The sequence below is a fragment of the Stegostoma tigrinum genome, chromosome 29 (genome assembly GCF_030684315.1).
Source record: "Stegostoma tigrinum isolate sSteTig4 chromosome 29, sSteTig4.hap1, whole genome shotgun sequence".
NCBI classification, from domain to species: Eukaryota; Metazoa; Chordata; class Chondrichthyes; order Orectolobiformes; family Stegostomatidae; genus Stegostoma; species Stegostoma tigrinum.
Window position 1 is genome coordinate 8,170,934 of NC_081382.1, and position 13,788 is coordinate 8,184,721.

General features: G+C 42.6%; 1 protein-coding gene across 7 annotated transcripts in view; it reads left to right on the plus strand.

The window, feature by feature from the left end:
- Nucleotides 1-13,788, plus strand: part of abca2 (ATP-binding cassette, sub-family A (ABC1), member 2) — a 508,939-nt gene that overhangs the window by 320,793 nt on the left and 174,358 nt on the right. For all 7 annotated transcript variants that reach the window (XM_059638365.1, XM_059638369.1, XM_059638363.1 and 4 more), the window contains 3 exons: nt 3,376-3,543; nt 4,376-4,472; nt 12,377-12,550. In XM_059638365.1, the coding sequence (XP_059494348.1) occupies nt 3,376-3,543; nt 4,376-4,472; nt 12,377-12,550 (439 nt within the window). The remainder of the gene's footprint in view (nt 1-3,375; nt 3,544-4,375; nt 4,473-12,376; nt 12,551-13,788) is intronic.

The window sequence follows — 13,788 nt, forward strand, 5'->3', positions numbered from 1 at the left end:
TACAGGGAAGATGATGGCCTAATGGTATTATTGCTGGACTGTTAATCCAGGGACCCAGATAATGTTCTGGGAGTCTGGGTTCAAATCCCACGGCAGCAGATGGTGGAATTTGAATTCATAAAAAAAACCTGGAAACAAGATCTATTTTTCAATCGCTGGAAAATCCATCTGGTTCACTAATGTCCTTTAGGGAAGGAAACTGCCAGCCTTACCTGGTCTGGCCTACGTGTGACTGCAGACCCACAGCAATGCGGTTTATTCTTAACTACCGCCTGAGCAATAAACGCTGGCCTGACCAGCCCACCCTCATCCCGTGAATGAATTTTAAAACATCAGAAGTGGCTTCGGATATTGTCTAAGGTGCTTTATAAGTGTTAATTAAAACAGCATCAACTTTGCACACAGCAAGCAGGCATATTCAGCAATGTGGTAGTAATTAGTTAATCTCTTGAAGAGATGGTCATTATGAGATGAATATTGGCATGCAGACAGGGAAGAATACTCCTGCCACTTTTTGAAATAATGTTATGAGAGGCTTTACAACCACCCGAAAGAGCAGGTGGGGCCACAGATTGCTGCAGTAAGAGTGTAGTATTCCCTCAGACTTGCACTAAATTGTTTGCCTAGATTTAGTGCTGAAATTGGACATGAACGCACAGCCTCCTGGCTCAGAGACAAGATTGCTACCCACTGGGCTGCAGTTGACAAACCTGGGAATGGGATCTAGGGCACAGGAACCGACAGGTCTTGGATTCCTGTTGCAAGGTCGCAGTTCCCGTCCTTTACATTATTAAGTGACAAGAGTTTTAGGGTTTTACCACTAATAATCATAAAGTCATTGTGGTGTGTGCTTGTTTCATATAAACAGAGTGGAATGCAGTGTGCTGAACCATTCCAGGATGCCCATATGTGGAGGCGTTAATGTCGTTTGCATGTTGTCAGATATTCTTCTTTGTTTCTGGTCTAATCATAGTCCTCATTAAGATTGAAAACAGAGGTTTGAATTCGAGAATCAAATCTTATTTCACTAAATCTGCTACGATTTGGTTGTGTGCCAGCAGATTTTTGATTATCTGGCTTCTTGTTTTCGTTAATAGGTGACATAATTCTGTTTGATTTCAGCTGTGACAGGGGTCGTGTTCCAATGTTCTCTCAGTCTGCTGGGAAGTTCAGATAATGAAATGGAACCCATGCTTACCAAAGCGGAATGCCAAAAAATGTGTCGCGCAGTGAGGGAAAACCGAAACTTTCAAAACCAGTCGGGCAGCTTGTTTTCATATAGTTCAGGTTGCAAATTCGGATACCAAGAGATAGAGATGGGTGTAACACAGCCCAACATTGGTGAGAATGCAAACAGGTCAATAGTGAATTGAAGGGAGCAAACTGAGTGAAAGTTTTAAGAGGAGAGGAGGAAATAGGAGCAGGAGTGGTCCGTGCAGGCCCTTGACCCTGCTTCATGTTCAGCTAGATCATGATTTCTTATACTATCCTCTCAGCCCTTGATATATTTAAAATTTAGAAATCTCTATTTCAAACTTAGTCAATGACTGTGTCTTCACAGCCTTCTGGAGTAGAGAATTTCAAAATTTCATATCCTCTGAGAGAAGGGGTGCCAGAGTGGCTGACTGGTTAGCATCGCTACCTCAGCGACCAGGACCTGGATATGATCATGCCATCAGGTAATTGGCATTAGCATATTCTCCCAGTGTCTGCGTGGGTTTCCTTCTGGTGCTGCGGTTTCCTCCCACAGTCCAAAGGTGTGCAAATTAAGTGGGTTAGCCTTGGGAAATGCAGGGTCACAGGCATAGGGTTGAGCGGATGAGTCTGGGTGGGATGCTCTTTGGGTCAGTGTGGACACGATGGGCTGAATGGCCTGCTTCCACACTGTAGGGATTCTATAATTCTAAGAAATTCCTCCTCATCTCAGTCCTTAAATGGTGTCCCCTTTTAAACCTACCAGCACTCACAGTCTAGGATACATTGTTCCTGCAGCAACCCTGTCGAGCCCCATCAGAGTGTTTTTTTTAATGCTTCAATGAGATCAATTCTCATTTATCTAAACTGTAGTGATTATGTCTTCAGCCTTCCACAGAGCACAAGGCCACAGTCACAGAGATCAGTCTGACTGCTCATTGTTCTCCCTGTATGGTAACTATATCCTTCCTTAGGTCAGTTGAACAAAACTGGAATGCCATCATCTAAGTGCATAAATGAAGACAGAATTAATGTTTCGAATCCTATATGACTTCATCAGAACTCAAGTCAACTCTGTTTCTCCCTCTGCAGAAAACTACAGAGTTTCTCCAGCGCTTTCAGTATTTTTGTTTCCCGATTTTCAGGGTAGGCAGCATTTTGCTTTTACTTTTTGTGGCTTGGCAAGGCTCAATATAAATGCAGCAAGACTTCCTCACTACTAATTTCCAATTCTCATCCGAGAATAGCTAACATGCCAGTTCCCTCCCTGATTACCTGCTGCACTTGCATTTTAGCTTTAAGTGACTTATGAGCAAGGGTACCCAAGTCCTTTTGGACATCACCACTTCCTAATCTCTCACCACTTAAACAAATACTCATTTTTGATATTCCACATTATATTTCATCTGCCACATTCTGGGCTACTAACTCAGTCTATCCAAATCCCCTCAAAACCTCTTTGCATCTCAGAACTCACATTCCCACCTAATATTGCAGCATCCACAAACTCGGAAATACTGCATTTGATCTACTCGGCCAGAGATTTTCTAATCTACCTGTTACTGTCGCACCTCTGGAGCTGGTGGGAATTGAACACACGCCTCCTGGCTCTGAGCTAAGGACCCTATTACTGTGGGACAAGAGCTCCTTGGTCACCGCATCTAACTTTTCAAAATTTTTTCCTGAATAATGCCTCCACCTTAGGATTATTTTATGATTGTACTCAGTTGTCATGTATTTTTCTAATCAACATGCTCAGAAAGGCTATTACATACCTCTGGAGCAGGTGAGTCTCGAATGCAGGGCTTCTGGCTGAAAGGTAAGGATACAGCCACTGTGCTACAAAAGCTCTTTGATCCCTACATCTAATTCATTGATCTAGATTACGAATGGCTGGGAAACATTAATTGATCCTTGTGATAGCCCAGTAATCATTGCATGACTACCTGAGAATGACCCATTTATTCTTATTGTCTTTTATCCATTTACTAAATAACATGGGTCAGAAAAGTGTACATCCAGTGATTACTCTTTATTACCAATTAGTCTGTTTTTATCCTGCCTACTTACAAGTACACTTTTATAAATTGGATCAGGTAAATTGAATGCAGAACCATAGAAGCTGTGCAAGATCTGTGAGCCACACATGCCAGACCTCTTTCTCCATCTTTTGCTTTGCAGTTCACCTCTGATTTGAAGAAGCATCCAGAAGTACTGAATGCCTCCGATAGTGACATCATCAGGAACTTTATCAACAGCAACTTCTCCATGCCAAACTCCAGCACGCTGCTCCAACAGCTGGACACCATTGACAATGCAGCCTGTGGCTGGATCCAGTTCATGTCCAAGGTTAGAATGCCAGAAGTGGCTTAAACTCACGGACCCGGTGTACAGAGCTTTGCCAACAATCTCGTTTCCTGGAATCGTCTTGCTGATTTAGTTTTGGCGATGGGCTCAGCACAGTAGTCTGTGCAGTTGTAAAAGCAATGAGCCATTTTAAGTCATCTAGAAAAAAGATTATTGCTTTAATGTGTGCTGGCATGCAGAACCAGAGAACATTGATGGAAATCAGTGTAGAAAAAAGGACAGATTTGTCCTGATCTATCTGGGAGTATTTATTGAAAAGGTTCATAATTAAAATATACTTCCAAGTTAAATGGAAACACAAGGTAGTTTAATACACAATGGAGACCAGTGGCAAAAATAGCTCAGTATAGGTGATCTTCTGGGTAATATGACCTTTGGAAATGCTTTTTGTTTTCTTCCCAGCTACCTTTCTATATTTATTTAGTTTTGACATCTCCGATCACATATTAAACTCCTATACAACACAACAGATATGTACCTAGTTCAAGCTGTTACCAATGCAGTTTGTAATCAGCTGATCAACACTCAAGTGCGCACAGAGATGGCTTTATCTGTCTTTCCTCCTGCATCTCTCTGTGGAGAGTCCCTGTCCTCCGCTTGTTGTTCTGTGATTTTCCTGAAGATAGGATTACTCTTTTCAACCTTTGTTTACTCTCAGAAATGGACCATTTATGCCAGTAAATCTTGTGTCAAAGATATTCAGAGTTCAAGGGCTGGTAAGGTTTACTAGCAATTGAGACTGGGATTTAGTTTTGATGTTGGTTTTGATTTGTTGCCATTTTATTGGTAATTTTGATAACTTTTTTTTCTACAGGTGAGTGTGGACATTTTTAAGGGCTTCCCCAATGAGGAGAGCATAGTGAACTACACCTTAAGCCAGGCATATCAGGACAATGTCACAGTGTTTGCCAGTGAGTAAAGTAGTAACTGATTTTTATTGTTCTCTAATTTGTTTAAAAATTGATTATAACAAAGTAAATATTTCTGTCCTCCCCATGAATATGGTATCATGTTGGTATTTATACTGCTAGGAAGGCAAACCCTGTTTTATACTGATTGAAATGAAGTCAACCAGGTGGATCTCATAGAATAGGAGCTTCCTGATTGGGTTGTTAATCATAGAATCCCTACAGTGTGGAAACAGGCCCTTCGGCCCAACAAGTCTACACCGACACTTGGAGCATCCCACCCAGACCCATCCCCCTGTAACCCACACACCCCTGAACATGATGGGGTAATTTAACGTGGCCAATCCACCTAGCCTGCACATCTTTGGACTGTGGGAGGAAACCAGAACACCCGCAGGAAACCCACGCAGACACGGGGAGAATGTGCAAACTCCGCACAGACAGTTGCCTGAGGCTGGAATCGAACCCAGGTCCCTGGCGCTGTGAGGCTGCAGTGCTAACCACTGAGCCACTGTGGCACCCAATAAAGAAGGCTCCACCTAGACTTGAACTCGGATCACAGGGTTCAGAAACCAGCATGCTCGCCATTACACCATGGCAACCACAATCTGGGCCAATCAGTGGCCCCTGGCTGAAGGATCTAAACAGGAGTGTCAAAGGTTCTGTTCACTCTAGAGGCTGGCTGTGAGCTAGCTTGGGTCGGTGTCATGTACTAGGTGTATGTAAATAAACGGTGACTTGGTGATGGGATACCAGCCTTTGTGCACTTATTTCACCTCAAACCCATGATTTGGTAATCTTTATTCTTTCAGAGGATTCTAGCATTGTTGGCAAGGCCAGCTTTTTTTTGCCCATTCGCTAATTCCCCTTGAGCTAAGTGGCTCATTCGGCCATCTTAGAAGGCAGTTAAGAGTCAGTCACGTTGGTGGGGCTTCTGAAGTCCTATGTATGACAAACCTGGCGAGGACGGCAGATTTCTCCCTCTGAAGGGCATTCATGAAGCAGATGGGATGTAATACAATCAGTGACATCTATCCTAGCCATCATTACCGATAATTTATCTGTTACATATTTAGTTTTAATGAATAAAGTTCAATTTCCTTCAGCTGCTATAGTCAGAATTGACCACAGGACAGAACCCATGGCCATTGCCGAAAGCCCGAAACGTCAGCTTTCCTGCTCTTCTGATGCTGCCTGGCCTGCTGTGCTCACCCAGCCCTCCACCTTGTTATCTCAGATTCTCCAGCACCGGCAGTTCCTACTACCTCTCTTCAACCTCGTTTCTGTTTATTTAATGGTGCTGCGTGGTGATGCTGGTGCTGAACCGGTGTTACCCAGCAGAGAGTAGTTTGGATGATTGTAATGAAGTATTGCACGCACCTTGGAAGAATGATTTCAGTTGAATGTATCCTGCTGTTGGTTTACTGCCGGGTGCAACATTTGTCTTCTTTTCAATGTGACGGGATAGTTACAGACATGTGTTACTATTAATTATTGCGATTGTTCCTTTGTTGTGTGTACGTGTAGCTTGGCCATTGCTGAACGCGCTGATAAAGAATTGGTGAGTTGGTAATCCAGGGCAGAGAATGCAATGAAGACTGTTTGCAATCCTCTATAGGCCCGACACCAGTTGGTCATAGTTCCTTTGTGGTAAAAAGCTGCTTTTCATGGTCCCTGCTGAAATAGTGAAGGGAGACCAGAAGAACTCTTATAGAATCTGAAAGCTAGCGTCTCCCGGTTTTAGTTTGAACTATAAACCTTTGATACATTTTTCATGCTGGCCAGTCAAAGCAGCAGGTTTTAGGCTGTATTTCAACATATAATGCCCTTCATCGGATTACCTCCAGAATTATATTCAAAATAGAGGGAAATGGAAATATTCACCTGCCTATATTGTGAATTTATAAATAATGAACTTCCTGAGACTTGTTAATTGAAATACTCAAGACAAGAATTTTGATAGAGTGATAATGGAGAAACTGTTTTGACTGGCAGGCAAATCAAGGGCATACATTTGACTGGTTTAAGTGGCTGGAGAACCAGAGAAGAGCTGGAAGAATCATGGAATCCCTATAGTGTGGAGCAGGCCCTTCAGTCCAACAAGTCCACACCAACCCCTAGAGCATCCCACCCAGACCCATTCCTCTGTAAATCCACGTAATCTACACATCCTTGAACACTACGTGCAATTTAGCACAGCCAATCCACCTAGCCTGCACATCTTTGGACTGTGGGAGGACATCAGAGCAAACCTATGCAGACACGGGGAGAATGCGCAAACTCCACACGGTCACCCGAGGGTGGAATCGAACCCGGGACCCTGGTGCTATGAGGCAGCAGTGCTAACCACTGAGCCACCGTGCCGCCCAGCTGAAGAGAATTTTTGTTTCAGATCTGAAGTGCATTGCCTGACTTGGTGATGGAAGCAGATTTGACAGTCGATCTCAAAAGGGAATTGGATAAATACTTGAAGTGGGAGGCTTCTGGCAAGAGTGAGAGATTAATTAAGCGGTTTAACGTCAGACTCACCATGCCTCAGGCGTTTTTGTGGGCAGGGGAGGTTGAAAAGGCAGGATCTTCCATGGTGAACCCATGTGGGAGTTGAACCCATGCTGCTGGCATCACATTGCATCTCACAGCAGCCAACTGAGCATTGAGCTCAGTGTTGGCTCAGATTCAGTCTGCTCGAGAAATAATAGAGTCATAGAGTTGTGGAAACAGACCCATCCATCCAACTCCTTTCAGACCAGAGAATCTAGTTCCATCTGCCAGTATTTGGCCCATATCCCTCTAAGTCCTTCCTATTTATGTACCTATCCAGATGCCTTTTAAATGTTGTAACAATTACCAGCCCCCACCGCTTCCTCTGGCAACTCATTCCATACACGCACCATCCTCTGTGTGGAAAAAGATACCCCTTAAGTCCTTTTTAAATCTTTCAATGTCACCTTAAGCCTATGCCCTCTAGTTTTGGACTCCCCTACCCTGGCAAAAAAGATCATGTCTATTCACCCTATCCATGCCCCTCATGATTTTATAAACCTCTATACGGTCTGCCCTCGGTCTCTTACTCTCCAGGGAAAGTAGCTCCAGCCTTTTTAGCCTCTCCCTATAGCTCAAACCCTACAGTCCTGGCAAATTCCTCAAATCTTTTCTGCTCCCTTTCAAGTTTAATAACATCTTTCCTATAGCAGAAGATCAGAAGGGAATGTGCAAATCCAAAAGTGGCCAAACCAATGTCCCATACAGCTACAACATGACCTTCCCAACTCCTATACTCAATACATTGGCCATTAAAGACAAGCATACCAAACATCATCATCTCTACCATGTCTACCTGCAGCTCTACTTTCAAGGAAATATTGGAGGATATGTCATTAGGGTTTGCCTTATGTGACCAGACAAGCTGGCTAAGAAAACTCAAACATCTTTCTTCTTACGAAATGCAAATATAATTCAGATATCAGATATTCAATCCACTGAAGAAATATTGGGATTGTAAGTCTTGATCAGGTTGATGGGACTTCTTTTTGATCTGACATGTGGACATATTTCTGCTTTGACATTGCTTTCATTTTTTTCAATGAAGATATTCCTCTTCATTCAGGAAGATGAGAAAGAGAAAGCTGTAGAATTATTAATTCAACTGTGTCACCTGGGAGTTCTTTGAGGTGAAGGTAGAAATGGGTGAGAAAGCACAGCAGATAAATAATGGTTGTTTCCTTCAGCTGACTCAGCATGTGTATTTTCAGCATTAATACTTATTGATTATATATTGTATACATTTGCCCACTTGCCTGATTGGAATGTCTGTTGTGTCCTGAATTGAAAATAGCCAGGAATCTTTTATGTGTAGGTAACCAACTGGATTATCAGTCTGTGCTCAGAATAGCACAAACTCAATATCTTAATAATTGCAAATCAATTTACACAATGTTTTTCAATTGGTGCGTGAGCAATTTTTTTGCTTTCAATAACACAGTACTCTAATGTAAAGATATCACTGAGTGTTGTCACAGGAGGCTTGTATCTATCTGTTTGTGTTTAACATGTCATTTTAGGGGTTGTCAGACTGTAGGCACATTCCATATGGGCTTGCAGTTCAACATATGCTCTTTGGTGCAGAGCTGAAGATACTAATTTTATATTCCTGAGCTAATGGAAGATTAAAAAGAGATCTGTGATTTGTTGCTTGATGACGATGTGTATCTCGCTGTCCTGCACTGCATTGTAACTTTGTCCTGTGGTGTCAAAATTTCTGCTGACAGGTTTCCCCGACTGTTGTCCCAATTACAGTCTCTAGAGGTCGCTATGGGGCCCAGTTTCTTCCTGATGTTTCCTCATTCCCCTCCCTGTCAGGTTGTCCCAACTTGATACTAAGGACTTCGCAGTATTGATGTGGTCATAAATGGAGATTTGAGTGTAGCATGGATATAAGTACTGTAAAACCCTTCAAAGCCCTCAGTTTTATGACGTGATGCTTAGTTTACGTACAAATCCTTGACAAGTGACAGCCTTGACAGATCGAATGTCATGAGTGCACGTCTGTCCATGTCCGTGCTCACCGTGAAACTGAATCATACTGCCTAGTAAAGGTCAAGTTTCTTATTAGTGCTGAGGGAACTGATTTTGGTTGGATGATGATGAGGGTGATTCAGTTGACCCTTCAACACCTGGTTTAAGGTAAGTTAAGCAAGGGAACATCAGTTGGCCTAGTCATTATATTCAGAACAGATATTTGTGGGCATTGATTAAGCGCAACTTCTTGCCTGTGATTACACAGCTTTTATTCAATATAGGCTTTCTAGGGTCTTTTAGGACATTGGATTATTGGATGATCTTGACTGTCTTGGCTTTAACATTAATGTAATTTTGTCAAGTTCCGAGAAGGAGCTTTATGATGGAGATGTTCGCTCTACCGGCAACAACGGTAGACTCCACTGTTTCCTGCCCAAAAAAGCTGATGGTGTCACTGTTACATCACATAATTAGATTCTTAACATAGTAGTCCTCCTTACTTATACAAATATACAACAAATCTCACAAGAGCTTGATCTTTGGGTGGAGCCTGTTAGAGAAGACGAAATAATTACATATCACCTCTTTAAAAATGGAACATTGGAACATAAGAACAGGAGGCCATTCAATCTTTCAATCCTGCTTCACCATTTAATACGAATTTGGCAGATTGAATTTTGATGCCGTTTACCCATGCTACTCCCATAATCCTCTATTCCATTGATTATCAGAACTTTATCAACCTTTATTTCTCACGCGCAGACACGCGCGCACACACACACACACACACACACACACACACACACACACACACACACACACACACACACACACACTCTTACACAGTTACACAATTCCAAAGATTCGCAAATCCAAGGCTGTTGACTTGCTCACCGAGCTGGCTTGTTATTGTTCAGATGTTTTGCCACCATGCTAGGTGACATCATCAGTGGAGCCTCTGATGAATGGATGTTATCATGGCTGATATAACATCGCTTCATCGGGGGCTCCACTGATGATGTCACCTAGCATGGTGATGAAATGTCTGGACGAAAACAAGCCAGCTCAGCAAGCAAATCAACAACCTCGTCCACAACCCAAGCTATAGATCCTTGCTAAAACTTTAAATCCGTAAATCTCTGAGGGAAAAGGTTTCTACTCGTCTCAGTCCTGAATGGCAATCCCTTATTTTTAAATTGTGCCCCAGACTCTGGACTCCTCAACTAGGGGAAACATTTTATCTGCATCTACCCTGTTAATCCCTTTAAATATTTTGTGGGTTTCATTGAGATCACCTCTCATTCTTCAAAACTCTCCAATCACTCTTCCTAGGACAGTCATGTCATCCCAGGAACTGGTCTGTTGAACCTTCAATTTGTGGTAATAATATCCTTCCTGAGATAAGGAGACCAAAACTGCACTCAGTACTCTAAGTGTGGTCTTACCAAGTTCCTGTACAGTCACTACCACTGTACTCAAATCCTCTTGCAACAAAAGGCTAACATTCCTCGTAGCTAGCTCCACCTGCACGTTAGCCTTCACTGACTTATCAAAAAGGACCCCTGGGTCCCTTTGCACAGCCACCCTTTCAAACCTCTCACTCTGCACATCTATTCTTCCAACAAAGTGAATAACCTCACATTTTTCTACACGATATTACGTCTGCTACGTTCTTGCCCATTCACTGAATCTGTCCAAGTCCTCCTGAAAGCATCTTCCTCATAACACACATTCCTGCTTAGCTTTCTATCATGTGCCAAATTTGGAAATGTTAAGTTTGATCTCCAGCTCCAAATCTTTGTGAACAGCTAGAGCCCATGTACTGACCCTTGCAGTACCCCTACCCTAGGCACAGCCTGCCAACGTGAGAATGACCCATTGATTCCTGCTGGCTTCTATTCTGCCTGTTAGTCAATCCTTAATTCATCAAAATACATTCCCCAATATACCATGTACTTTAATTTTGCTAACCAGCTTCTTGTGGGGGAGCCTTATCAGAAACCTTTAAAAAATCCAAACATGCTGTATCCATGTATCAATTTTGTTGGTAACACCCTCAAAAAAAAACTCCAACCGGTTTGTCAAACATGATTTTCCATTCGCAAATCAATGCTGACTCCACCTGCTCAGATCATTTTTATCTGAGTATCTATTTGTGACATCCCTTATGATAGATTCTAGAATCTATCTGAGACAAGATAACCACTGATGTAAGGCTAAGTGGTCTGTAGCCCCCAGTTCTTTCCTGTGCTCCCTCAAGTCGTGCAAACTTCAAATCTACAGAAATTACTCGGAATCTATGGTATTATGGAAGATGGTCGCATATGAATCAGGTGTCTTTACACCCACCTCCTCAACACTTTGATTTAGATTTAGATTTTACTGTCACATATAGTCAAGTCCGGAAGTACAGGACTACAGTGAAAACTACAATGTCACCAAACACGGCACTATCTTAGGTATAAGTTACCTTGTTAGAAAATATTTAGGTACAAAATAGTAAAATGGAGAAACTAAGTTAAATAGTTAAGCATTACAGATCATCACAGTGCCAGTAGAAAAATAAAGAAATAAGGTAATACTAAAGTCCGTCTTAATATAAACTAGAAAAGTAAAGAAATAGAGTTAGAAGTTCGGGTCTTTCTTGAATGCTAAGCCATAACAGGAATGTAGACTATCAGATCCCGAGGATTTGTTAACTTTCAGCCCCATGAATTTCTCCAGTGCAGCCTCCTCCAGCTCTTCCTTTTCTCACATCGCTAGTACCTCTTTGTATCTTCTCTTAGCTTCTCTACCATTTCTCTGTTCCGCATTATAAATTCTGTTTGTAGTGGACCCAGGCTCAGGTTAGCCAAACATTTTCCTTTTTATGTATGTACGGCATGTATTACAATACATTTTTAATGTATTTTGCAGAATTGCAAAATAGGAATTCTCCATGATTCTGAAACCACCTAGTCAAAGTAAACTCGAGGCAGAGGATGGCATTACCTCAATAATTTCTCTCTGCAGGTTGTACATTTAAAGAAATTGTCAAATGGTGCACGAGAACCACAGTTTACATTTCAGAACAATTGAAGTGAGAATGAACATTTGTTTCTCATCAGGCATGGGTTGTTAAATCAACTGCCAGAAATGCAATGGGATGCAGCATTGAGCAGTGATTAACTTCAGGATGTCATTTTTAAAATCACAGCCAGGAAGAAATCAATAAATAGATCATCCAGAAAGTTGCATGTAGTTTTACTGACCTTTTAAAAAAAATACATAATCTTCCCTCTGTGGATCAATTGCAGTTTCTTTCTGCACAGATGACAATTGTTTTGTTTTGATTTTGAAATACGAATATTTGAAATTTTCTGAACACCTATATTAATTTAATCCCCAAGGTGTGATATTTCAGACAAAGGAGGATGGCACACTGCCCCCTCATGTCATGCTGAAGATCCGTCAGAACTCCAGCTTTACAGAGAAAACCAATGAAATTCGAAGGGCCTACTGGAGACCAGGGCCGAACACTGGAGGCAGATTCTACTTCCTGTATGGATTCGTCTGGATACAAGGTGGGTCATGACCTGGCGCTTCATTGACCTTCAACAGCTATATGTTTAATAACTTTCATGTTTCATCTGTCTGCACTTCAGTCTGGCCATATCTTGACACTTATCAGTCTGGACTATGGCTAATGAATGCACTGGAGCAGTGGGTGATAGGGTTAAGGTTAGTCACCAGTGACCTACCCCCAGATGCTACCATATCATAAGCCCCTGCGACCTCCAGTGTCTCACATAGCCATTGTTCATGTACGATCCTGAGCATCAAACAACAGAGTCAGTGCTGAAGGTCTGAAATTGGTGGAAGGCCCTACCAAGCACATCGAGGGAGAAGCTGTATTGGAAATGCGAGTTTGAAAGGATGCATCATCTGAGCAGTTATGATCGCAAAGCTGGGAAAATGCAATTGAGTGCCAACAGGACGAAAGACAATGAGGTAGTGTCATCAAGGGTGTTGTGGAAGGCCAGAGGCTCGTAATGAATTATGGTGATAGCCAAAGAAATAGAAGAAAGGAATGGATAGATCAGGTGAAGATGAGAAAAGCAGAGGAAATAGGAAAGAAAGTCAATGAAATGTTCAAATTCATGGCTCGAGCAGGGAGTGGCATCATTTTCATAGCCTCGCTCCACACTATAGAGATTCTATTTGGCCTGTTGAGTCTACACCAACCCTCTGAAGATCATGCCACACAGACCCAGCCCCCTTACCCTATACCCACAACTCCACATTTCCCATGGCTGACCGACTTTGCTCTCACATCCTTGGACACAATGGGCAATTTAGCAGGGTCAATCCACTTAACCTGCACATCTTTGGACTGTGGGAGGAAACCGGAGCACCCAGAAGAAACCCACACAGACACGGGGAGAACGTGCAAACTCTACGTAGACAGCCACCTGAGGCTGGAATCGTACTCGGGTCCCTGAGGCAGCAGTGCTGACTAGTGAGCCACTATGTTGCCCAAAAAGGTCATAACTGCTGCAGAAACAGAAGCAAGGAAGAGCTATTGATTTGGACCGGATGAAGGAATGTTTCAGATAGCTCACAGAGAAGCAGGCACAGCTGGCACCCATGGAGACGCCTTTTATGTGGAGGAGATTAATAGATTTGAAGGAGAGGTTGTTCAAAATTTGGAAAAATCCACCAGGCAGGGGAGGGTGGTCGTCAACGGAGGACTGGCCAGCTCTCTGAATCGAGGAAAAAGTGAAGAGCTATCAGACTGTCCTGCTGCACAGGAAAGGTATGG